Source organism: Eriocheir sinensis, chromosome 32 (genome assembly GCF_024679095.1).
Source record: "Eriocheir sinensis breed Jianghai 21 chromosome 32, ASM2467909v1, whole genome shotgun sequence".
NCBI classification, from domain to species: domain Eukaryota; kingdom Metazoa; phylum Arthropoda; class Malacostraca; order Decapoda; family Varunidae; genus Eriocheir; species Eriocheir sinensis.
This window is the reverse complement of record NC_066540.1, coordinates 16705981-16729143: the sequence shown is the minus strand read 5'-3', so window position 1 is coordinate 16729143 and position 23163 is coordinate 16705981. Positions and strand designations below refer to the sequence as shown.

At 48.1% G+C, this 23163-nt stretch overlaps 1 protein-coding gene across 2 annotated transcripts; it reads right to left on the bottom strand.

Moving 5' to 3' along the window:
• Positions 1-72: 72 nt before the first annotated feature.
• On the bottom strand, positions 73-22169 carry LOC127006300 (WD repeat-containing protein 11-like). 2 transcript variants are annotated; one of them, XR_007759396.1, is made up of 23 exons: positions 21990-22169; positions 21011-21122; positions 19677-19830; positions 18736-18909; positions 17845-18103; positions 17265-17439; positions 16297-16405; positions 15595-15732; positions 14751-15055; positions 14294-14547; positions 13143-13325; positions 12209-12438; positions 11420-11583; positions 10316-10537; positions 9240-9408; positions 8747-8884; positions 7996-8171; positions 7088-7303; positions 6476-6740; positions 5645-5814; positions 4283-4605; positions 2037-3027; positions 73-1915 (listed from the first exon to the last, which is right to left on the bottom strand). XR_007759396.1 is itself a non-coding variant. In XM_050876011.1 (22 exons), the coding sequence occupies exons 1-22, from the start codon at positions 22139-22141 to the stop codon at positions 2913-2915; spliced, it is 4203 nt and encodes a 1400-aa protein (XP_050731968.1). In that variant the 5' UTR covers positions 22142-22169; the 3' UTR covers positions 73-2912. The 2 variants fall into 2 exon arrangements, 1 of the variants encoding a protein (XP_050731968.1); XM_050876011.1 differs by having other exon boundaries at positions 73-3027.
• Between the last annotated feature and the right edge of the window lie 994 nt (positions 22170-23163).

The following is a 23163-nucleotide window of genomic DNA, read 5'->3' as shown; positions in this document are numbered from 1 at the left end:
GAGAGAGAGAGAGAGAGAGAGAGAGAGATTCATACATACATACACACATACATGGAAAGTAAAAAGATAAACGTACATATGACTGTATATTATGTACGTTTCTGGCTCAAATGTGTACATGACTGCTGAGATATACATACATACGTATGTACATGACTGGAATGCTTACATGTGTGCGTACCACTTATAGAGTAACACGCACACAGCTCTTGAAAAAGCGTACATACACGGGCCGGGAAAGCGTACACACAGCCCTCGGAGAATGGCGTACATATAGGTTATGGATGTGTACATGGGTTATAATACGCACACACACACATACACGCACACAACTATAAAAAGCGCACATGATCATAGTTTTTTGGCGTACACACTATGAAAAAGCGCACATGATCATACTTTTTTGGCGCACACACTATGAAAAAGCGTACATGATCATACTTTTTTGGCGTACACACCCTGGAAAAGCGCACATGAGCATACTTTTTGGTGCACATGGTCATACTTTTTTTGACGCACACACACACACTGGAAAACGCACATGATAATACTTTTTTGGGTGCACATGATCATACTTTTTTGGTGCACATGATCATACTTTTTTGGTGCACATGATCATACTTTTTGGTGCACATGATCATACTTTTTGGGTGCACATGATCAGACTTTTTGGTGCACATGAACATACTTTTCGGTGCACATATACTTTTTTGGTGCAAACACACACACACACACACACACACACACACACACACACACACAGGTGCACACGGTCCTATGAAAAGCGCACACAATCATACATTTTTGGCACACTCACAGGTATCAATACGCACACACGCCCTGTAAAAGTACACACGATCATACTTTTTTTGCACACAAACACACATTAAAAAAAATAATGCACAGATGTATGTATATTTCTTTAGGAAGGAATACATGTACGTTATTTATTGCGTACACACATGTGCATAATGGTTTCCACACACACACGCACACACACATTACTGCAACTACTACTACTACTACTACTACTTCTATGACTATTGTAACTAACTTTCTTCTCCTATTAAACTTTTCAACATCAACAGTAATAATAATAGTAATAATAATAATAATAATAATAATAATAATAATAATAATAATAATAATAATAATAACTGGAATGCATCTACTATATATATATAATTCTATCTCTATGTAAATTCTCATATATAAGCGACAAAATGAGGAAAAAAAATATATATATATAAATGAAACAAATGAACATCAAGGAGGAGAGGAATCATAGACGCCACAATTGGACACATACATAAAGGAAGGTAAAATATATAAACGTAATGAATCAAAACAAAGGAATATTATAGATGATAGGAAGAGGAGGAGGAGAAAGATTAAGTATAAATGGACTGAGAAAAGGAAGGGAAAGGAAGTCACAGAAGGAAGGAGAGAGAGAGAGAAGGAAAATAACGGAAATGAGAGGGAGGAAGAAAGAGAAAGAAAGAAGGGAAAAGAAGGAAGAAAGGGAAAGAAAGAAGGGAAAAGAAGGAAGAAAAGAATGAAGGAAGAGGAAATAAGGAAAGAAAAGAAGGACATATGGAAGACAGTGAGAAAAGAAAGGAAAGAGAGGAAGGAAATAAGGAATGAAGGAAAGAATGAACTGAATGAAGAAAAGGAAGAAAGGAATTAAGGAAGGAAGGAAGAAAATGAAATACCAAAAAAAGACAATAGTAGAATGATACAAATGCAAACAAAGCTGACTGAGCACATCCCTCCTAGCACATCCCACCCTCACCCCATCACTGCAGGACAAAGGAATCAAGGAAAACAAAGGAACCACTAGATAAACAAACTGCAGGATTTGAACACATCCTTAGCACATCTTCAGCACATCCTACTTGGCACATCCCACTTGCACCTCATCCCCTGTAAGACAAAGGATCAAAAACAACCAATCAGCTAACTCCTGGGCTGGCTGTAGGATATGTAGGACTCCAACACATCCTTAGCATATCCTACTTAGCACATCCCACTTGCACCTCATTCCTGGACAAAAGAAAGAAGGGAGAAAAACAAATAACCAACTCTTGAACTGAATGTAGGATGTGAAGAACTTGAATGCATCCTTAACATACCTTCAGCACATCCCACTAGCACATCACACCATCCTAGGACCAAAAAAAAATCAAGGAAAACAAAATAAACAACTTGATAATTGATTCTTGGACCGATTGTAGGATGTGTGGGACTTAAACACATCATTAGCACACCTTCAGCACATCCCACTTACACCTTATCCCTGGACAAAGGAATGAAGGAAAGCAAAGAACTGCATAACTAACAAATTATAGGAATGACTTCAACTCTAACACATCTCCATCACATCCCATCTATCTTGCACATCCCACCATCACCCCATCACTAAACAACAAAAATTAAGAAGAAAAAATTAATACAGAACTAAATCAAGAATTGTATAAGTGACTGTACAAGTGTAACACATCATCAGCACATCCCACCAACTTTGCACATCCCACTCTCACTGCAGTATAAAGAAATTAAGAAAACATATAACTAAATATAAAACTGTATGACTAACTGTACGACTGGACCATACACATCTTCAGCACATCTCTCTAACACATCCCACCTTGCACATCCCACCAAGGAAATCAAGAAAAACTAATACAGAAATAATTATAAAACTGCATGACTAACTGTACGGCTGGACCATACACATCTTCAGCACATCTCTCAAGCACATCCCACCTTGCACATCCCACCATCACTATGCCAAAGATATATATAAAAAAAAAAAAAATTATACAGAACTAAATATAAAACTCTATGACTAACTATACGACTGGAACACACATCTTCAGCGCATCTCTCTAGCACATCCCACCATCGCCTCATCACTGCAGGGCATCTAGTTCCTGCAGGAGGGTGTGTCCCTTCTCCCCGAGGAGCCGACAGAAGTGTGTGACGGCCGGCTGGTTGCCCAGACTATAGAGGTGAAGCACATACTTTCTGTGGGGGGATGTGACAAAATGTTAGGGAAGGGAAAGACACAGTGGGATGGGATATGCAAGTTAGGGTGTGTTAGGGTGTTGGGTGACAGTGATAGATGATAGTGATGGGAGGTTAGGGGGATGTGCAAGTGGTATGTGCCAGGAGTATGTGTTAGGAGTATATGTTGGAGGTGGGATATGTTGGTTACGGGGAAATTAGGGTGCAGGGGAGCTGTAAGTGACATATGTGGTCATGAGAGGTTGGGAGGATGTGATAGGGTGGGATATGCTTGGTAGTAGTAGTAGTAGTAGTAGTGGTAGTAGTAGTAATAGTAGTGGTGGTGGCAGCAACAGTGGTGGTTGTGGTGGTTGCAAAAGTGGTGGTGATGTAACAGAAGTGGAGGAGGTGGAGGAGGTGGTAACAATGTGGAGATGACTGTTTGAAGGTGACTTGGCAAATGGTGTTGTTGTATAAATATCTCAGAGTCATGAGGAATAGAAAGAAGAGGAGGAGGAGGAGGAGGAGGAGGAGGAGGAGGAAGAGTAGGAGGAAGGAGGTTGAGAAATAGCTTGAACCTGACACTGCAAAGGATTATGTAAAAGATTAGGATTATTAAGACTTGCCACACCTACAACTACTACTACTACTACTACTACTACTACTTCTACTATTAATACTACTACTACTACTTCACCTAACAATATTTCTCTCTCTCTCTCTCTCTCTCTCTCTCTCTCTTCCTAATACCTATTAATACTGCAACTATAATATTTTTTTTCCTTCTCTTCTTCTCCTTCTTCTTCTTCTCCTCCATCAATACACTACTTTTTCTTTCTTCCCTTCTATCTGTTTTTGGCTTCCTCTTCTTCCTCCTCCTCCTCCTCCTCTTTTTTTTCCTTCTCTTCTTTCCCCTTCTATCCTTTCTTCCTTTCTATCTGTTTTTCATCTTCCTCCTCCTCTTTTTATTCCTTCTCTTCTTTCCCCTTCTATCCTTTCTTCCTTTCTCTTTTTCTACTTCTGCTTTCTCTTCCTCCTCCTCTTTTTTTTCCTTCTCTTCTTCCTCCTTCAATCCTTTCTTCCTTTCTCTTTTCCATATTCTTTTGCTTTCTTCTTCTACTTCTTCTTCTTCCTCTTCCTCCTCCTCCTCCTCCTCCTCCTCCTACTACTACTACTATTATAATTATTTCTCCTATTCTTTTCCTCCTCCTCCTCCTCCTCCTCCTCCTCCTCCTTATTCTCTCCCACCACCACAACAACAACAACAACCACTCACCGATGAATATTCTCAACCAGCGAGCCGAGCGAACCTGACGACGAGGACGAGGATGATGACGAAGACGACGAGAGCGTGGGCGACGTCGAGGTGGTGGTGGTGACGGGCTGGAAGGAGGAGGCGGCGGAGGTGGTGGTGGTGGTGGCGGCTGATGATGACGCTGACTGGTGTTGTTGAGGGGGGTTGGTGAGTGGCGGCAGGGCGTGGTGCTGGGTGGCGGCTGAGAGGAGAAGGGCGGCCCTCTGGTGGTAGTGTTGGGTGACGAGCTGTTCGATGGCGGCTGCGATGCTTCCGACGGAGAGGAGTACGCACACGCCCTGGTCCTGTGTGCGTGTGTGTGCGTATTGTGTGTATGTGTGTAAGAGGGGAGTTGTAGTGTGTGTGTGTGTGTGTGTGTATATGTGAGTGTGTGTGTGTGTGTGTGTGTGTGTGTGTGTGTGTGAGAGAGAGAGAGAGAGAGAGAGAGAGAGAGAGAGAGAGAGAGAGAGAGAGAGAAATAAAGGAAAATGTTGAAAGAAAAAAACAAGAGAAAAACAAATTAAAGAAAAAGAATAGTGAGAGAGAGAGAGAGAGAGAGAGAGAGAGAGAATAACAATAAAAATTAGTAATGTTCTGTAAGGTGAAATTTTAATGAAGTTTGTCTTAATAATAATAATAACAACAATAATTTAAAATACAATTATTTCCCATCACATCCCCCTTTCCTCACCTCCTACACATCTCCCCTATCACCCCATCCCATAATCCTTCACTCACACTCATTTCCAACACCCCATATTACCTACACATCCCCCTTTGTCACCCTATCCTACACCCCTTCATTTGATACCCTCTTACACCCCTTTACAACACCCTACCATAAAAAAATACCACATCCCATTACCTTTCCTCCCTCACATCCCCCCCCTCACATTCCTTTCCTAGCCTATTTCACATCCCCCCACTCACCCCACACATCCCTCCTCACCCCATACCTTATTCCCTGTGGTGATGAGATGGTGCGGCCAGTCAGAGAATATCACACCCAATATCCGAGCCTTCTACGCATCCCACCATCCACCCTACACATCCCTCCTCACCCTACACCCCTTCCCACACCCTATACTTAACCTCCAGCCAAAGAGAATGACACCCCCCATTTCCTAGCCTTTTACACATATCCCCCACCACCCCACACATCTCCTTGCACCTCATACCTCATTCCCCATATCCCAGTCACCAGCACATCCCACCATCACCATACACATTCCCCCTTCATCCCATCTCACAGTCCTTCCCTTCCACCCTTTTCCAACACCCCACCATAAAAAAATACCACATCCCATTACCGTTCCTCCCTCACATCCCACCCTCACCCCATACCTTATTGCCAGTGGTGACGAGATGGTGCGCCCAGCGTCGGAGGATATCCACAGTCTCAGCTACGGGCAGGGCGCACTTTGCCAGCCACACGGACGCCAGCCACTGACCATACGACTGGAGGTATCTGCATGCATCCCCCGCCTTGCCGATCAGACACAGCAGCTCCACGCCTGGGATGGGGTGCGAAAGGGGGGGATGTGAGAGGTGATGGAAAGGGATGAAAGAGGAAATGGGAGTGGGATGTGTGTGAGGAGAGGTAAGGGGATGGGAGAGGAAATAGGGGTGGGATGTGCAAAGTGGAATGAATGAATGAGAGGAAAAAAAGAAGAAAAAGTTAGATATAATTATTTGTCTCTCTCTCTCTCTCTCTCTCTCTCTCTCTCTCTCTCTCTCTCACATCACCCCTCTCACTCTGACCCTCCCAAACATCCCCACACATCCTTACACCCTATCTCAGCACACCCTACACACTCTTGCAGCCCATCGTCACCCTTCCAGACATCCCCTGCACCTCCTTACACCCTCACACCCTATCAACACATTCCCATATACTCTCAGCCTCACCTTACACCCCTGCACCCCATCCTTAGCTCCTTACACCCTATCCTAACCTTCCCAGATACACCTAACAGCTTCTTACACCCCATCCTTTCTTCCCTCCACCATTTTTTCACCCCTTACACACCTATCCCCATCCCTTCACACCCTTCCCCACACCCCATCTTCACCCTACCATATACACCTCACCGAGCCATATAATCCAAAGAGCTTCTAACACCCTATTCTCACACTCACAAACATCCCTCACATCCCCCTACACCCCATCCTCACCTTCCCATATGTTCCCAGCCGCGATAAGGTTAGTGGCGACCAGCTTGATGGTGGACTGCGCCTGTGGAGAGTGGTGCGTCGCCGAGAGGAGGCAGGCGCGAAGGCAGTCCGTGTAGAAGTGCGTGTGGGATGCGTCGGCGTCCAGGAGGAGCCGCACCGCCCTGTCGCGCTCCCCCACCATGGCCAGACTCCTCCCAAGGGCCGCGCGCTGGTCTCCCTCCAACCCCTTGCTCTCGTGAATGGCCAAGCGTTCGAGCTCATGGTGCTGTGGGGGAGGAGGGGGTGGTTAGGGGGTGGTAGGGTAGGAGGAGGGAAGGGAAGGATAGGAGGTAGAGGGAAAGAGGGAGAAGAAGAAGAGGATGGAGGGAAGATAGGAGAGGAAAAGGGTGTGTTTGGGTGTGCATGGTTAGGGGGTGGTAGGGTAGAAGGGAAGAGATGAAGGGAAGGAAAGGAGGTAGAGGGAAAGAAGGAAAAGAAGAAGAGGAAGGAGGAAAGATAGGAGAGGAAGAGGGTGTGGTTTGGGGGGTGTGAGGGGGTGTTCTGAGAGTGTGGTAGGGGGTACACACACACACACACACACACACACACACACACACACACACACACACACACCTTATAAGTAGCAGCATCGCACAAATGGTGGTAGGTGGTCTCCAGGGGGTGCGGGGGGGCCTGGGGGGCGGAGGAGGTGGAGGCGGCTGCGAAGGGAATGGCGGAGGCTGCGGGGGGGCCGGCGGAGGAGGGGTCATCGCTGGCGTTGGACGAGGTCTCTCCGAGGGTCAGCAACTCCGCACTCCCGACACTGCTGCTGCTGCTGCTACCCTCGTCCTGGGGGTGGGTGGGGGGGCAGGGAGGGGGGGGAAGGGGGAGAGAGAATGTTAGTATATATATATCCATCTGTCTATTGTTGTTGTTATTATTATTATTATTATTATTATTATTATTATTATTTTTATTCATATTTTTCCATTTCCTTCTTTCCCTTCTCGTAACTCCTTCCTTCCTTCCTATAATTTTTCCCTCCTCCATTTCCCATGTTCTTTTTCCTTCCTTTCCTCTCCTCTTCTCTCTCTTCTTTCCTCCCTTTTTCTTCCTTCCTCCTCTTCTCTCTCTTCTTTCCTTCCTTTCCCTTCCCTTCCTCCTCCTTTCTTCCTTCCTTTCCTCTCCTCTTCTCTCTCTTCTTTCCTCCCTTTTTCTTCCTTCCTCCTCTTTTCTTCCTATAATTTTTCCCTCCTCCCTCCCCTCCTTTCCTCTCTTCTTCTCTTCCTCTTTCTTCCTTCCTTTCCCTTTCCTTCCTCTTCTCTCTTCTCTCCTTCCTTTCCTTCTCCCTCCATTCTCCCCCTTTCCTTCCCTTCCCTTTCTTCCTTCCTTTCCCTTCCCTTCCTTCTCTTTCCTTCCTTTCCTCTCCTTTCTCTGTATTTCTTTCCTTCTCTTCCTTCTTTTCCTTTTCCTTCACTTCATTTCCTTCCTTCCCTCCCTTCCATCACCCCTCCACTCCTCCCTATCACCCCTCCCCATACCTTCACCAGTGGCAGGGGGGGATGCGTGAGGTAGTGCGCAGCCACGGTCCAGAAGTCCAGCTCCCCCTGATCACCGAAGAGCTGGGATGTGACAAGGGCGCGCTGGGCCGTCGAGTCACACCCTTCCAGGTATGCCCGCACCTCCTGGGGGATGCGCGACAGCCAGATCTCGATGCCTGTGAGGTGGGATGCGAATATTGTGTAAGGAGGGTGAGGAAAGTGAAAGGTCTTGGAAGGGTGATGTGTTTGCAGATGGGGTGTAATTAGGGTGTAAATAGGGTGAGGATGAGGTGATATTAGGTCTTACAGAAGAGGGATGTGTTTGTGGATGATGTGCAAAGAGGGTGAGCTTAATCTTAAGAGTGAAAATAGGGTGACATAGGGTGCAAATAGGGTGAGTATAGGGTGATACTTTACCTTATCTTTTATCACACTTAATGTAATCACCCTCACACACCCTAATCTATTCAAAAAGGATGAATAAGGGTGAGCAAGGTGTGGGAAGGGATGTGGCAGATCTCCCCTTACCCTAACACACCCTAAATCTTAACCTAATGTATCTTAATATATCCAAAAAAAAAAGGGTAAATTAGGGAGAATAGGGTATCAGTAGGGTGCGACACATCCCCCCTCACCCTAGCACACTTTAAATCTTAACCAAATGTGTCTTAATATATCCAAAAACGGTGAATTAGGGTGACTAGGGTGTGGGTAGGGTGCGACACATCCCCCCTCACCCTAACACACTCACTCGTCAGCTCTTCCGGGGTGAATCCGTCCTCGGTGGAGAAGCTCAGGGTGTAGGGTGTGCGCCAGGGCTGGTGTGTCAGAAGGGTGCGCAGGTTGAGCGACGCCTCCCCCCCCAGCAGGTAGGGTGACACGATGGGCTCTGGCAGGGTGAGAAATAGGGTGATAGTGTGAGTTTTTTATTATTTATTCTTTTTTTTTTTTTTTTATCTATGTTTGCATTTGTGTGTGTGTGTGTGTGTGTGTGTGTGTGTGTATCTCTCTCTCTCTCTCTGTTTATCTATCTATCTATCCTTATCTATTTCTCTATCTTTTTCCATCTCTCTCTCTCTCTCTCTCTCTCTCTCTCTCTCTCTCTCTCTCTCTCTCTCTCTCTCTCTCTTTCTATTCCTCTCTCTCTCCTTCTCTCTCTTTCCATCCCTCCTCTCCTTCCTTCCCTTCCTCTACCTCTCATTCCATCCTCTCCCTTCCCCCCTCCCCCCCCTCCCTCCCCTCACCCTTCGTGCAGTAGTGGTGTAGGGGCGAGCTTGACGTCTTGAGGGGCATGTCCAAAACCCTGAGGCAGCCGTCCACGGTAGCCAGCACGGGGCGGTCCGAGGCGGCCCAATCAGCGTCCACAATCTTGACCATGTCCCTGGGTGTCTTGAGCTGGCTGACCAACACCACCTGGGGGAAAGGGGGTGTGAGAAGAGGGGGGTGAAGGGGAGTTAATGTGGTAGAGGTAGGAGGGGATTAAGGGAGGAATGAGAAGGGAGAGGAAGGAATGGATTGGGGAAGGGAAGGTAAGGAGAGGGTATGGGAGAGAGTGTGAGAGTAAGGATGGGGGAGGTAGGGGAGTTAAGGGAGGAATGACAAGAGAAGGGAGAGGAAGGAATGGATTGGGGAAGGGCAGGGAAGGTTAGGTTAGGTTAGGTAGAGAAGGGGAGAGGGTAAGGGAGGATGGGGTGTTAGGGAAGGTGAATGGATTGGGGAGGGGCAGGGAAGGGAAGGTTAGGTTAGGTTAGGTAGAGAAGGGGAGAGGGTAAGGGAGGATGGGGTGTTAGGGAAGGTGTGGGTGTGGGTATGGGTATTAAGGGAGGGTAGGGTAAGGTTAGGGTAGAGAGAGAGAGAGAGAGAGAGGAGAGAGAGAGAGAGAGGAGGAGGGAAGGAGAGAGTTTGGGAGAGAGAGAGAGAGAGAGAAATAGAGAGAGAGAGAGAGAGAGCGTTACACACCCTAAACACATCTCCAAATCACCCTATACCCTTCTTACACATCCCCCTATCACCCTATATCCATTTTTACATATCTCAATCACCCTACACCCTTCTTACACATCCCCCTATCACCCTATATCCATTTTTACACATCCCCCATCACCCTGTACTCTATTTTACACATCCTCTCATTCAACACCCTATCAGACAGCCTCATCATGCCCACTGTACCTCAGACACACCCTTCTCACCCCATACTCAAATCTTGCACATCCCACACATTAACACCATCACCCTACTACACCCTACCAAGCACACCCTTTACACATTCCTCATCACCCTACACCCAATTTTCACCCCTTCCACACCCCATACTCACATCTCGCACATCCCACACGTCCACCCCATCGGCGAAGAGCACCAGTAGCTTCATGTTGTCGCGTCCGGGGGCAAAGCGCACCTTTCGAACCCATCCCCGGTGCGTGGCGATGTGGCGGGAGATGCGCGTCTTGAGGTCCCAGACGGTGAGGTTGCCATCGGCGTCGCTGAGGACAATCTCGTGGCTCTTCCAGGCGATGGACGTGATGGTGCTCATTTGGGACTGTGGGGGGAGGGAGGGAGAGGGGGCGGGTGAGTTAGTGTGGGGGGTGTTGTACTGGAGGTGGTTGTAGGGGAGGGGAGGATAGGAAGAACGGAATGGTTAAAAAATGGAATGGAATCGTAAGGGGAGGAAATGAAGGTTAAGGGTTGAAAGAAATGGTTGAAAAGATTATAGGAGTGGTAGTGATAGGGGTGGTGTGTGTGTGTGGGGGGGGGGGGGGGGTAAGTTATGGAAGGTAAGGGTAGGGTAAGGAAGGGATGGGAGAGGAAGGTAGATGGAGAAGTTAGGTAGGAAGAAGGAAGGAAGGAAGGAAAGAAGGAAGGAAGGAAGGAAGGGTGAAGGTAAGGATAGGGTAAGGAAGGGAAAGGAGAGGAAGGAAGGTGAAGTTACGAAGGAAGGAAGGAAGGAAGGAAGGAAGGAAGGAAGGAAGGAAGGAAGGGAGGGTGATGGGTAAGTTATGGAAGGGTAAGGATAGGGTAAGGAAGGGAAGGGAGAGGAAGGGAGGTAGAGAAGTGAGTTAGGTAGAAAGGAAGGAAGGAAGGTAGGGAGGAAGGAAGGAAGGAAGGAAGGAAGGGAAGGGAGGGAAAATGCAAGTAAGGAAGGAAGGAAGGGAGAGAAAGAAGGGAAGATAAATGAGAGAAAGATAAGTGAAGGAAGGAAGAAAAGAAGAAAGAAATAAACAATGAAAGAATGAAAAAAAAAAAAAAAAGTTTACACACACACACACACACACAAACACACTCGACCCTCACCCAAAAAACACACACAACCTCCTCCCCATCACCCCCTACAACCCCCTCTCTCTCTACCCACACACACACACACCCTCCAGCACCCCCCTCACAAGTCCAGCACGCGATCGGACCGTGGTTGAACACTTACGTCTGGAGGGACCTTGCTACCATCCTTGATCACGTTCCCCTCAACCGAGAAGTGGTAGAGTTGTCCCTCAGAGTCGGTGAACACAAAGGTCTCTTTGGCGATGCTGGGGGTGGTGGTGGTGGTGCCTGGGGTGGTGGAGGGGGCGGTGGTGGTAGTGGGGGAGCCTGGTGGTGGTGGTAGTGGTGGTGGTGGTAGTAGTAGTAGTAGTAGTAGTAGTAGTAGTAGTAGTAGACAGATAGAGAAAGAGAGGAGGAAAGAAGGAAGGAAGGAAGGAAGGAAGGAAGGAAGGAGGGATAGAAGGAAGGAAGGAAGGAAGAGAAGGATAAAATTAAAGAAAAGGAGGAGAAAGAGAAAAAATATATTAGTCAAAAAGAAGAAAAAACATGAATTGAAGAACGGAAGAAGAAAAAGGAGGAGGAGGAGGAGGAGGAGGAGGAAGAAGACAAAAAAAGTGATTAGAAAGGAAGAAAAGAAGAAAGGAAGGAGGAGGAGGAGGAAGAGGAGGAGGAGGAGGAAGAGAGAATATATTAATAAACACAAAATCTATTATTATTATTATTATTATTATCTCATCAAATTACACACCCCTAACACACCCTCTCTCACCCTAACACACCCTTACCCTCATCCTATCACACCCTTCCTTCCTCTAACTCACTCCAGTTCACTCCTTTTCACCCTAACGCACCCTCCCTCACCCTAACACACCCTTACTCTCACCCTATCACACCTATCCCTACTCTAACTCACTCCAGTACACTCCTCTTCACCCTAACACACCCCACTCACCCACATCCACCAGGGACAGCGTTGAGTCCGTCATCACATCCCCCTTCACCCCCGACGCCCCATCCTGCCCTGTCCAAACGTCCACCCGCGGGGCCTTGACGTGGGAGGTGGGGGACCATTCAAGGGCGGAGACCCGGGGGAAGCGTCGGGGCATGGTGCGCAGCGGGAGGAGGCGCCGCGCATCCCACAGCTCCAGGGGGTCATCGCGCAGCACCACCAGGAAGTATTGTCTGGGGGGGAGGGGAGAGAGGAGGGGATTAAGGGTAACAATTCAAGATAACAAACACCCAGTCATGCTAATCGGATCTCCGTTGATACGCATAACATGGGGTGAAATATTGGCATAGCATTCAACTACATGGATAAGGATATGATGAAAAATTAATTACCACTATGAGCAGACCAAATTTGGAATATGTGGAAGCAGTGTGGTCTCCCCATAAGAAGAAACACATGACGAAACCAGAAAGAACACAAAGGATGTCAACAAAAATGGTTCCAGAGTGGAGGGATTGACATACGAGGAAAGATTAGAGGAAATGGACCTACCAACACTAGAACAAGGAAGAGAAACGGGAGACCTAATACAAATCTACAAATTACTGAGCAAAATGGAAGAAGTAGACAACGAGGAGTTACTACCAAAAGAAGGAATAAACACTAGGAACACAAGAGGACATAGTAAAAAGTTGAGGAAGGGAAGATGCTTGAGAGACGTAAAGAAATATAGAGGTTTGGAACAGGCTAAGTGAGGATACAGTATCGGCGAGGAGTGTGCAAAGCTTTACGGAAGAGTTGGATAAACGTAGATACGGAGACGGGACCACACGAGCGTAAGCCCAGGCCCCGTAAAACCACAACTAGGTAAATACACACACACTCATACATACTTACACACAGGTACGACCCCCCCCCGCCAAACACCCGCACTTACTTGAGGTACGACACTCGCACCATATCAATGCTCGACTCCTCCGCCTTGTTGGTACGGAGCGGAGTGGAGCGGCCAGTGAGCGTGTCCGTGTAGACCAGCTCGTTCCGCACCAGCCCCTGTCCGTTGGTGAGTGGCTGATGGCCGAACGACAGGATGGAAGACAGGCTGGCCCACTCAACGCCCCTGGGGAGTGCGTGGGAGTGAGTTGGAGTGTTAGGTGTTGGTGTGGGTTGAGGAAATGGTTGCCTGATTGATTGAGTGGGGAGAGTGGGGAGTGAGTGTGGAGGAGAGGAGGGGGGGGTAAGGGATTGGCTGACTGACTGACTGGCTGACTGAATAACTGAGAGACTGACTGACTGACTGAGTGGGGAGTGAGTGTGGAGGAGAGGGGGAAAGGGGTAAGGGATTGACTGGCTGACTGACTGAATAACTGAGAGACTGACTGACTGACTGAGTGGGGAGTGAGTGTGGAGGAGAGGGGGAAAGGGGTAAGGGATTGACTGACTGACTGACTGAATAACTGAGAGACTGACTGACTGACTGATTAACTGGGTGACTGACTGACTGAGTGGGGAGTGAGTGTGGAGGAGAGGGGGGTAAGGGATTGGCTGGCTGACTGACTGACTGACTGAATAACTGGGAGACTAACTGACTGACTGATTAACTAACTGGATGACTGACTGACTGGCTGAGTGGTTAACTTGGTGACTGACTGACTGACTGAATAACTGGGAGACTCACTGAGTGACTGATTAACCAACTGGATGACTGACTGACTGACAAAGACTATATATGTTAATAGACATTGCTGAACACACACACACACATACACACATATAGGCCTACACACACACACACACACACACACACACACACACACACCCTTCTCACCTCTCTACACACACTCCCTAACCTAACCTAGCCTAACCTCACACACGCACACAGAAACACACCCTTCTCACCCCTCTACACACACCCTAACCTAACCTAGCCTAACCTCACACACACACACACAGAAACACACCCTTCTCACCTCTCTACACACACACACCCTAACCTAACCTAACCTCACATACACACACACACATCCTATCCCTCTCTTCCCCCATATACAACACACACCCCACACACCCTTCCCCCCCCCTACACACCTTACAGGGTAGGTGTGTAACGCGAACTCCCTCTCGAGCATCCCCGTGGCCATGTTGAAGATCTGGACGGCCCCGGACTGCGTGCCGGCGGCCATGCGGGGGAGGTAGGAGTGCATGTTGCGGGTGGTGAGAGGCGGGCACATGCGCACCACCAGGGGGGGAGGTGACACGGAGGGCATTAGGCCGGTCATGATGATGCGCAGACTGACCTTGTGGCTTGGGGCAGCACTGGCGGAGGTGGTGGTGGTGGGGTCCTGAGGGGTGGATTGGGTGGGGGTTAGTGGTGGTGGTTGTGTTAGTGGTAGTAGTAGTAGTAGTAGTAGTAGTAGTAGTAGAGAGAGAGAGAGAGAGAGAGAGAGAGAGAGAGAGAGAGAGAGAGAGAAAAAAAAACAGGGAGAAAAAGAAAACAAACAAACACACACACTCCCCCTCCCCTCACACACACACACACACAAACCTTCACATTCTCCGTCAGCGCCCAGGCCGGCTTCACCAAATCCCCCAGGGTGAGCTTAGGGGGGGGGGTGGGGGCAGAGGTCACCCCAGGCACCCCACCGCCCAGTCCCCCAGGGGTGAACGCTCCCCCGAAGTGGTCATCCGAGATCGTCAGGCCGGAGGGGGGGTGCTGGTGGGGGTGCTGGGGGGCAGGCGGGGGGGTGGGGTGCCCTGGGGTGAAGAGTGGGGTGCCGACTGCCTGCCTGCCGGGGGTGGGGGAGATCTGCAACTGCTTGAAGACCACGCGGCCGTCCCCCAGTACTAGGGCTGTGGGGGTGGGGGGGGGGGGGTTGATGGGGGAGAGGTGACAGGATGGGGTAAGAGAGGAAAGGGGTGGGGGTGGAAGTGGGGAGGGGTGGGAGGGGGATGATTTGTGAGGGGTGATGGGGTGGGAAGGGGTGATGGGATGGGGTGAAGGGGAGGAGAAAGGAACGAGGGAGGAGGTGGGGGTGAGGTGATGGGGTGGGAAGGGGTGAAGGGAGGAGGTATGGGGTGAGAGGGGATGGGAAAGGAAGGAGATGGTGTGTGTGGGTGGGAGGGGAAGGGAAGGGAAGGAAGGGGAGAGAAGGGAGGGAAGGGAAGGGAAGGAGGGGAAAGGAAGGGAAGGGAAGGGAAGGAAGGGGAGGAAAGAAGGGAAGGGGAAGGAAGGGAAGGGAAGAGAAGGGAAGGGGAGGAAGGAAGGGGGGGGAGGGAAAGAAGGAAGAAGAATCAATTAGTTATCATCTCTCTCTCTCTCTCTCTCTCTCTCTCTCTCTCTCAGTCCCACCCCCCCTCTCTCTCTCTCTCTCTCTCTCTCTCCCACTCACCCATCTGCCTCTCTGTCACTGGGTCGAGCGTCAAGCCAATAGGTCTGCTCAGTCTGTTCAGCCGCAGAGGTTCCGAGTGACACTTGCGATCGTACATAACCTCAAAGTACTGCTGATCCGTTGACCCTCCGGAGCTCTCTGTCGGGGGAAGGGTAGCTGGGTGAGTAGGTGACCTGTGTGTGGTATGGGGTGTGGCTAGGGTGAAGGGAAGTGGGGGAAAGTGGGGTGAATGTTAGGGTGTGTGTGTGGTGTGGAGGGAAGTGATCGAGTATAAGGATAGTTTTGGGGTGAGATTTTTGGGTGAGTGGGTGAGTCTGGGGTGATGGGGAGGTTATGGGTGGTAGGTGGGGGAGTGGGTTAGGTGTGTGTAGTATGGGGTGTGGCTAGGGTGAAGGGAAGTGGGGGAAAATGGGGTGAATGTAAGGGTGTGTGTGTAGTCTGGTGTGGTGTGGTGGGAAATTGATTGGGAGATTAGTTGTTTTAGGGTGAAGTTTTGGGGTGAAGGAGTGAGTTTAGGGTGATGGGGAAGTTATGGTAGGTAGCTGGGTGAGTGGGTGACCTGTGTGTGGTATGGGGTGTGGGTAGGGTGAAGGGAAGTGGGGGAAAATGGGGTGAATGTGAGAGAAATGAAATATGAAGTGATGGAAAAACAAGTGATCTATATATACACACACACACACACACACACACACACACACACACCGTCGGGGGAGGAGGGCAGCAGCGGCAGGAGGCGACGTCTGAAGTGGGCGGAGACGGAGCCGGACTCGTGTAAACAGAGCAGAACATCCCGCCTCCAGCACGACAACACCTGCGGAAATGACGGCTTGGGGTTAGGTGAGGTCAGGCAAGGTCAGGTTAAGCAAGGTCAGGTTAGGTAGTGGTGGTGGTGGTCTTTGTTAATTTTTCTCTGCATTTTTTTTTGGATATTTATTGTTATGTCTTTCTGCCTGTCTGTCTGTCTCTTTCTGTCTATCTTTCTATCTCTGTGTCTATCTATCTTTGTCTCTCTGTCTGTCTCTGTCTCTCTATCTGTGTGTGTCTCTGTCTGTTTTAATGTGTTTGTCTATCTCTGTATCAATCTGTCTTTCTATTTCTCTATCTATCTCTATTTCTCTGTCTATCTATCTCCCTATTTCTGTCTATTTCTATTTCTTTATGTAAATCTCTGTCAATCTGTCTCTCTATTTCTCTATCTATCTCTATTTCTCTGTCTATCTATCTCCCTATTTCTGTCTATTTCTATTTCTTTATGTAAATCTCTATCAATCTGTTTCTCTATTTCTCTATCTATCTCTATTTCTGTCTATCTCCCTATTTCTATTTCTTTATGTAAATCTATCAATCTGTTTCTCTATTTCTCTATCTATCTCTATTTCTCTGTCTATCTATCTCCCTATTTCTGTCTATTTCTATTTCTTTATGTAAATCTGTCAATCTGTCTCTCTATTTCTCTATCTATCTCTATTTCTCTGTCTATCTATCTCCCTATTTCTGTCTATTCCTATTTCTTTATGTCAATCTGTATCAATCTGTCTCTCTATTTCTCTCTATCTACCTATTTCTATTTTTTTATGTATCTCTCTCTGTCTCTCTATCTATCTCTATCTGTCTACCTATCTCCCTTTTCTATTTCCTTACGTATCTATCTCTCTCTCTCCCCCCCTCACCTGGCAGAAGGGTGACACAGCCCGGTCCACAGCCACGATGCCCACAGTCTGGTTGATGGTCAGGTCCAGCACCAGGATCTCCCGGGGGTACAGGAGCAGCAGCTGGTCCCGAACGGTACGGTGGTATGCCAGCTGAAGACACTCGACCAGCTGACCGCCAGACTCATCCCCGCGGCTGTGGGTTCAAGGGGAGGGTTAGGGGGTTGTTTTGGTGAGGTTAGGGATGTTAGGAAGGGTTAGGAAGGGAAGGGTTGGAAAGGGAAGGGAAGGGTTAGGAAGGGAAGGAAAGGGAAGGGAAGTTTAGGGAAGAGAAGGGAAGGGAAGGAAGAGAAAGGAAAGGTTAGGTAAGGGAAGGAAAGGAAGGGGAAGGTAAGGGAAGGGAAGGGAAGGTAAGGGAAAGGAAAGGGAGGGAAAGGAATGGAAGGAAAGGGAAATGAAAAGGAAGGATAAGGAAAAGAAGGAGAGGAAATGATTGAGTTAGGAAGGGAAGGAAAAGGAAAAAGGAAAGGAAAGGAAAATAAAATAAAAACAAAAAAAGACAAAAATACTGTGACATCATCTCTCTCTCTCTCTCTCTCACCTTGGCTTGCTCTCCCCGACGACCAACTCTCTCATTTTCCTCCTAATCTTCGAACTCGCTCTCTCGTCAACCGGGGCTGACGGGGCGGGGCCGGAGGGGGTGGAGGCGGCGGAGGTGGGCGGGGCGGGCGTGCTCTGCCCCGCCATGCCCCGCCCCGGACTGGTGCGCGGGGCGGAGACATAGAACTTCCTGCCATTTGACGAGGGGCATTTGGCTAGGCTGAAATCCTCTACGAACAGAACGCAGCCCCCGCAGAGGACTGGAGGAGGAGGAGGAGGAGAGGGAGAAAGGAGAACAGGAAGAACATATGGAGCAAGGAAGAACAGGTAGAAGAGGAGGAGGAGGAGAAAGAGATGATGATGATGATGATGAGGAGGAGGAGGAGGAAGAAGGTGATAAGGAAGGAAAGGAAAGAAATAAGAAATAAAAGGAAGAAAGGAAGAGAAAGGAGAAGGAGGAAAGGAAGAAAAGGGAATGAAAAAAAAAGGAAGAAAGGAAGAAGAGAAATAAAAGAGGAAAAAGGGAAGAGAAATGAGAGAGAGGGAAAGAAGAAAGAAAGGAGGGAGGAGGAGGAGGAGGAGGAGGAGGAGAAAGGGAGGGAAAAAAAGATTAGATTAGCATAATAAATAACAACAACAACTCTCTCTCTCTCTCTCTCTCTCTCTCTCTCTCTCTCTCTCTCTCTCTCTCTCCCTCTTTCTCTCTCCCTCTTTCTCTCTCCCATTCCCTCACTCTCTCTCCCTTCCCCTTTCTTCCCCTTCTTTCCCTCTCCCTCCCCTTCACCCCAACCCATATCTCACCCCTCATCCATACCCCCTCACCCCTGCACCCTTCCCTTCCCCTTCCACTCACCCTACTCCCTTCCCTTCCCTTCCACCCCCTTCCACTCACATGCCATCTTGTTGCTGTGGAATGGGTCGAAGTGGAATGTGGTGAGGGTTTCCGTGTAACTCTTCCGCCACACCCGAGTGCTGTGTCGCGTATCCCACAGCACCAGCGAGTAAGGGGGGTGCAGGGCCGCCAGGAGGTGCTCGCTGCCGTCCACGCCCCCCAGCCACTCCAGCTCTGGGGGCGGGAGTGTTGGGGTTAGTGTGGGGGGTGGAGTATGTTAGTGGGTGGTTGGGTGTGGGTGGGTGTTAGGGAAGGAGGGATGAAGGGTTGGGTGGAGGGAAGGTACGGTAAGGTAAGGTAAGGTAAGGTAAGGAAGGAAGGAAGGAAGGGAAGGAGGGGAGATGAGAAAGAAGGAAGGGAGAGAAGAAAGAATTAGAAAGGAGAGGAAGGAAGGAAGGAAGGAAGGAAGGAATGGAGGAAGGAAGGAAGGGAGAGAAAGAAGGAAGGGAGAGAAGAAAGAATTAGAGAGACAAGTAAGGAATGAAGGAAGAAAGGAAGGAAGAGTGAGGGAAGAAAAAGAACAAAAAGGAAAGAAAGAAGGAAGGATGGAATAGAAAGAAGGAAAGGAAGGAAAAGAGAAAGATTACTACCACTACTACTACTACTACTACTACTACTACTACTACTACTACTACCACTACCACTACTACTACTACTACTACTCCTAATCTTCTTCTACTACTTCATATCATCACTATTATTATTATCACTACTACTACTACTACTACTACTACTATTGAAGAAGGGAATGGAGAGAAGGAAGGAAGGAGAGAAGAGAGGGAGGGAGGCAAAATATAAAGAAGGAAGGAAGGAAGGAAGGAAGGAAGGAGGAAAAGAAAAATAAAAGGAAAAAAATAAGTCTACTTCTACTACCACTAACATCTACTTCTTCTTCTACTTCATTACTACTACCAACACTACCACTACTACCACGCACTCACCCAACACACCCTTGGTCCCATCCTGCAGCGTCGCCACCACCTCCCCACGCACCACCTCCCACACTAGGATGGTCCCTCCAGTGTCCGCCGAGGCCAGGACCAGGCTGTAGGGCGCACTGAGCTGGTGGTAGTGACGAGTCTTGCGCCATCGGACCTGTTGAGGGGGTAGAGGGAAGGTTAACCCGTCCACTGTGATTGGCATGGATTTGGCCTTCACTGGTAGCCTGCTAACATACACTCCCAGGTCTTTCTCTGCCTCTGTGGTGGATAGTTGAGTGTTTCCCATGTGGTATTGGTATGCTGGATTTGGCCTTCACTGGTAGCCTGGTAACATACACTCCCAGGTCTTTCTCTGCCTCTGTGGTGGATAGTGGAGTGTTTCCCATGTGGTATTGGTATGCTGGATTTGGCCTTCACTGGTAGCCTGGTAACACACACTCCCAGGTCTTTCTCTGCCTCTGTGGTGGATAGTGGAGTGTTTCCCATGTGGTATTGGTGTGCTGGATTTGGCCTTCACTGGTAGCCTGGTAACACACACTCCCAGGTCTTTCTCTTCCTCTGTGGTGGATAGTGGAGTGTTTCCCATGTGGTATTGGTATGCTGGATTTGGCCTTCACTGGTAGTCTGGTAACATACACTCCCAGGTCTTTCTCTGCCTCTGTGGTGGATAGTGGAGTGTTTCCCATGTGGTATTGGTGTGCTGGATTTCCCCTCCCAAGGTGCAGGACTTAACATTTTTCTTCACTGAATTGTAGCAGCCACTTTTTGTTCCATTCCTATAGCTTGGTGAGGTCTGACTGTAGGAAATCCACAGTCAAGGGGTTAAACATCAGATCTAACTGAACCTAACCTAACCTAACCTCACTTCCTAATGAATGGGCTTAATCCCCCTTAACCCTTCCCCCATTATCTTGATCAATATTTTTCCATTCCCAATTTCACATTATGATCCAGGGCCTATATTCACAAACATTTAGGGAGGCTTTCATAGAGGTTGCTGTGGGTATATCCATGGGTGGTTTTATGAGCCTAGTGATAGTTTGACAAGGTTTCTGCACCATGAATGTTAAAAAGACTCATGAGAACTCGACTCATCTCCCTTGTGACCTTTGAAAATGTTTGTTGTGAGAGCCAAGAGTGTCTGAGAGTGTTTGCCCAGGGACATGTATATATTCAGTTCCAAATCCATAATAGAGGCAAAATATCATCTTTGAGAGGTGCAGAGTGGTTCTACACAGTCACTTTGGTCTGAAGCAGTGGACTGAGGACTATTTTTTATTTATTTTCTGCTGCAAAAAATAAATCAGTAAATTCACAAAAATTAGTGACCCCACCTTGACGACATGGGTGCGATGCTTGGACAGGGTCTGGGCGCACTGCAGGGTGACAGGGTCCACCACCACCACCGTTGTCTGTGCCCCATATGCCAAGAAGCCCTGCCAGCCCCTGCACGGAGAGGAGACGAGGATAACACAGATAGAAAGAGAAGAGAGAAACATTCACATATAAGTATATAACACACAAGGTCGTATTGCTAAACATTTCGTCTGCCAAGTTCACATATTTGACAAGGCTTTCGCAGGAGTTTGGGACAGTTTAAGTTTCGTTTAGTCAACACAACATCTGTGGTCATATGCCGGAGAGAGAGAAGGGGAAGGAATTATAGGAGAAGGAAACAGATCCCAGGAGACGGGACACAACCCCCGATTAATACCTGGGACCCATTCACTGTTGGGTGGACAGGGGCACAGGGTATCGGAAAAGCCGCCCAAATTTTTCCACTCCCGAGAATAACAGCCAACACAAATATGCGTGTTATGCACCTGTACGAATATTAGCGGGCTTTTTTTTTTATTATTGTTTCCTTTTTTGTGTGCCCTTGAGCTGCCTCCTTTGTTGTAAAAAAAAAAAAAAATCTGTTTTAGTCTGGCGGGCACAGACAAATCATATATATAAACACCCCCTTGCTGGCCTCTACACCACATCAAGAAAGCAATACCCACACAGGTTGCTGCCCATGCCCACCCCCGCCCCTGCCCGTCCCAATGCCCACGCCCATCCCCGCCCCTGCCCCTGTCCCAATGCCCACACCCACCCGTCCCCACGCCCACGCCCACCTCCGCCCCTGTCCCCACGCCCACCACATCCCCGCCCCTGTCCACATGCCCACGCCCACCACACCCCCGCCCCTGTCCACATGCCCACGCCCACCCACGCCCCTGTCTACATGCCCACCACACCCCCGACCCCGTCCCCACACCCACATCCACCCCCGCCCCTGTCCCCACGCCCACCCCACCCCCGCCGCCTCACCAGTCCAGGGCGCCCTTGTTCTGTGGGCTGACGGGTCCGGGGATAGTTCTGGGTAGGACGCGCTGCAGGGTGGCGGGCAGGCTCGGCAGGGGCGAGGAGTGCCGCGGCTCCCCCTTGCCACCAGCCATCATTGACTCTTCCTCTGTTGACATTCCCCGGGACCGTCTTGCTCTGGGGACGGTTACTCTTATTTTAGTGTTTTTTCTCGTGTTTTGTATTTATTTGGTGTTTTTTTCTGATGGGTTTTGCTTGTATTTTTTTCTCTTTACTGCTCTCGGTGGTGTTTTTTGTTCCTGTTTTGTTTTTGTTTGGTGTTTTTTTCTGTTATTTTTTTTTTGACTGCCCTGGGGACGGTCACTCTTATTTTGCTGTGTTTTTGTGTGTGTTTTGTTTTTATTTGGTGTTTTTTTCTGCTGTTTTTTTGCTTGTATTTTTTTCTCTTTCTGTTATTTTTTTTTTGACTCTTATTTTGCTGTGTTTTTCCGTGTTTTGTTTTTATTTGGTGTTTTTTTCTGCTGTTTTTTGCTTGTATTTTTTTGGTTTTTTATTTTGTTGTTTTTTTTTTTTGTTTTTTGTTTTGGTTGGTGTTTTTCTGCTGTTTTTTTCCGTGTTTTGTTTTTATTTGGTGTTTTTTTCTGCTGTTTTTTTGCTTGTATTTTTTTTTCTTTACTGCCCTGGGGACGGTTACTCTTATTTTGCTGTGTTTTTTCGTGTTTTGTTTTTATTTGGTGTTTTTTTCTGCTGTTTTTTTTGCCTGTATTTTTTTCTTTACTGCCCTGGATCACTCTTATTTTGCTGTTTTTTCCGTGTTTTGTCTTTATTTGGTGTTTTTTTCTGCTTTCTTTTATTTACTGGCGCGGGGACGGTTACTCGGGTAGTCAATTAAGTTAAGAGAAGGTTGTTGATGCTGCACTAACGCTCCTCCCTTCTCCTTTGTTGTTTTACTTGCAACAATAAACTATCAATCAATTAATCAATATAAAAACATCCGACCTCTGTAGTAAAGAGATTGCCGAATGGACCGCGTCTGGAGGGCAATAAAACTAACCTCCCTTCTCCCTTGTTGTTTACCTGCAACTATAAACTATCAATCAATCAATCAAACAAACAAACAACAGAATTAAAACAGTGAGGTAGAGGTTTGACGTGCTCTCCGTCCTCACATTTTATTGTC

Excerpts from the sequence above, each read along its gene's own strand:
- LOC127006300 (XM_050876011.1), bottom strand. The coding sequence starts at position 22,141 with ATGTCAACAGAGGAAGAGTCAATGATGGCTGGTGGCAAGGGGGAGCCG. Across the intron at positions 14,548-14,750 it reads CGCTGACGGAGAATGTGAAG|GACCCCACCACCACCACCTC; the intron begins GTTTGTGTGTGT and ends TCCACCCCTCAG. Across the intron at positions 6,741-7,087 it reads GCGATGCTGCTACTTATAAG|CACCATGAGCTCGAACGCTT; the intron begins GTGTGTGTGTGT and ends CCTCCCCCACAG.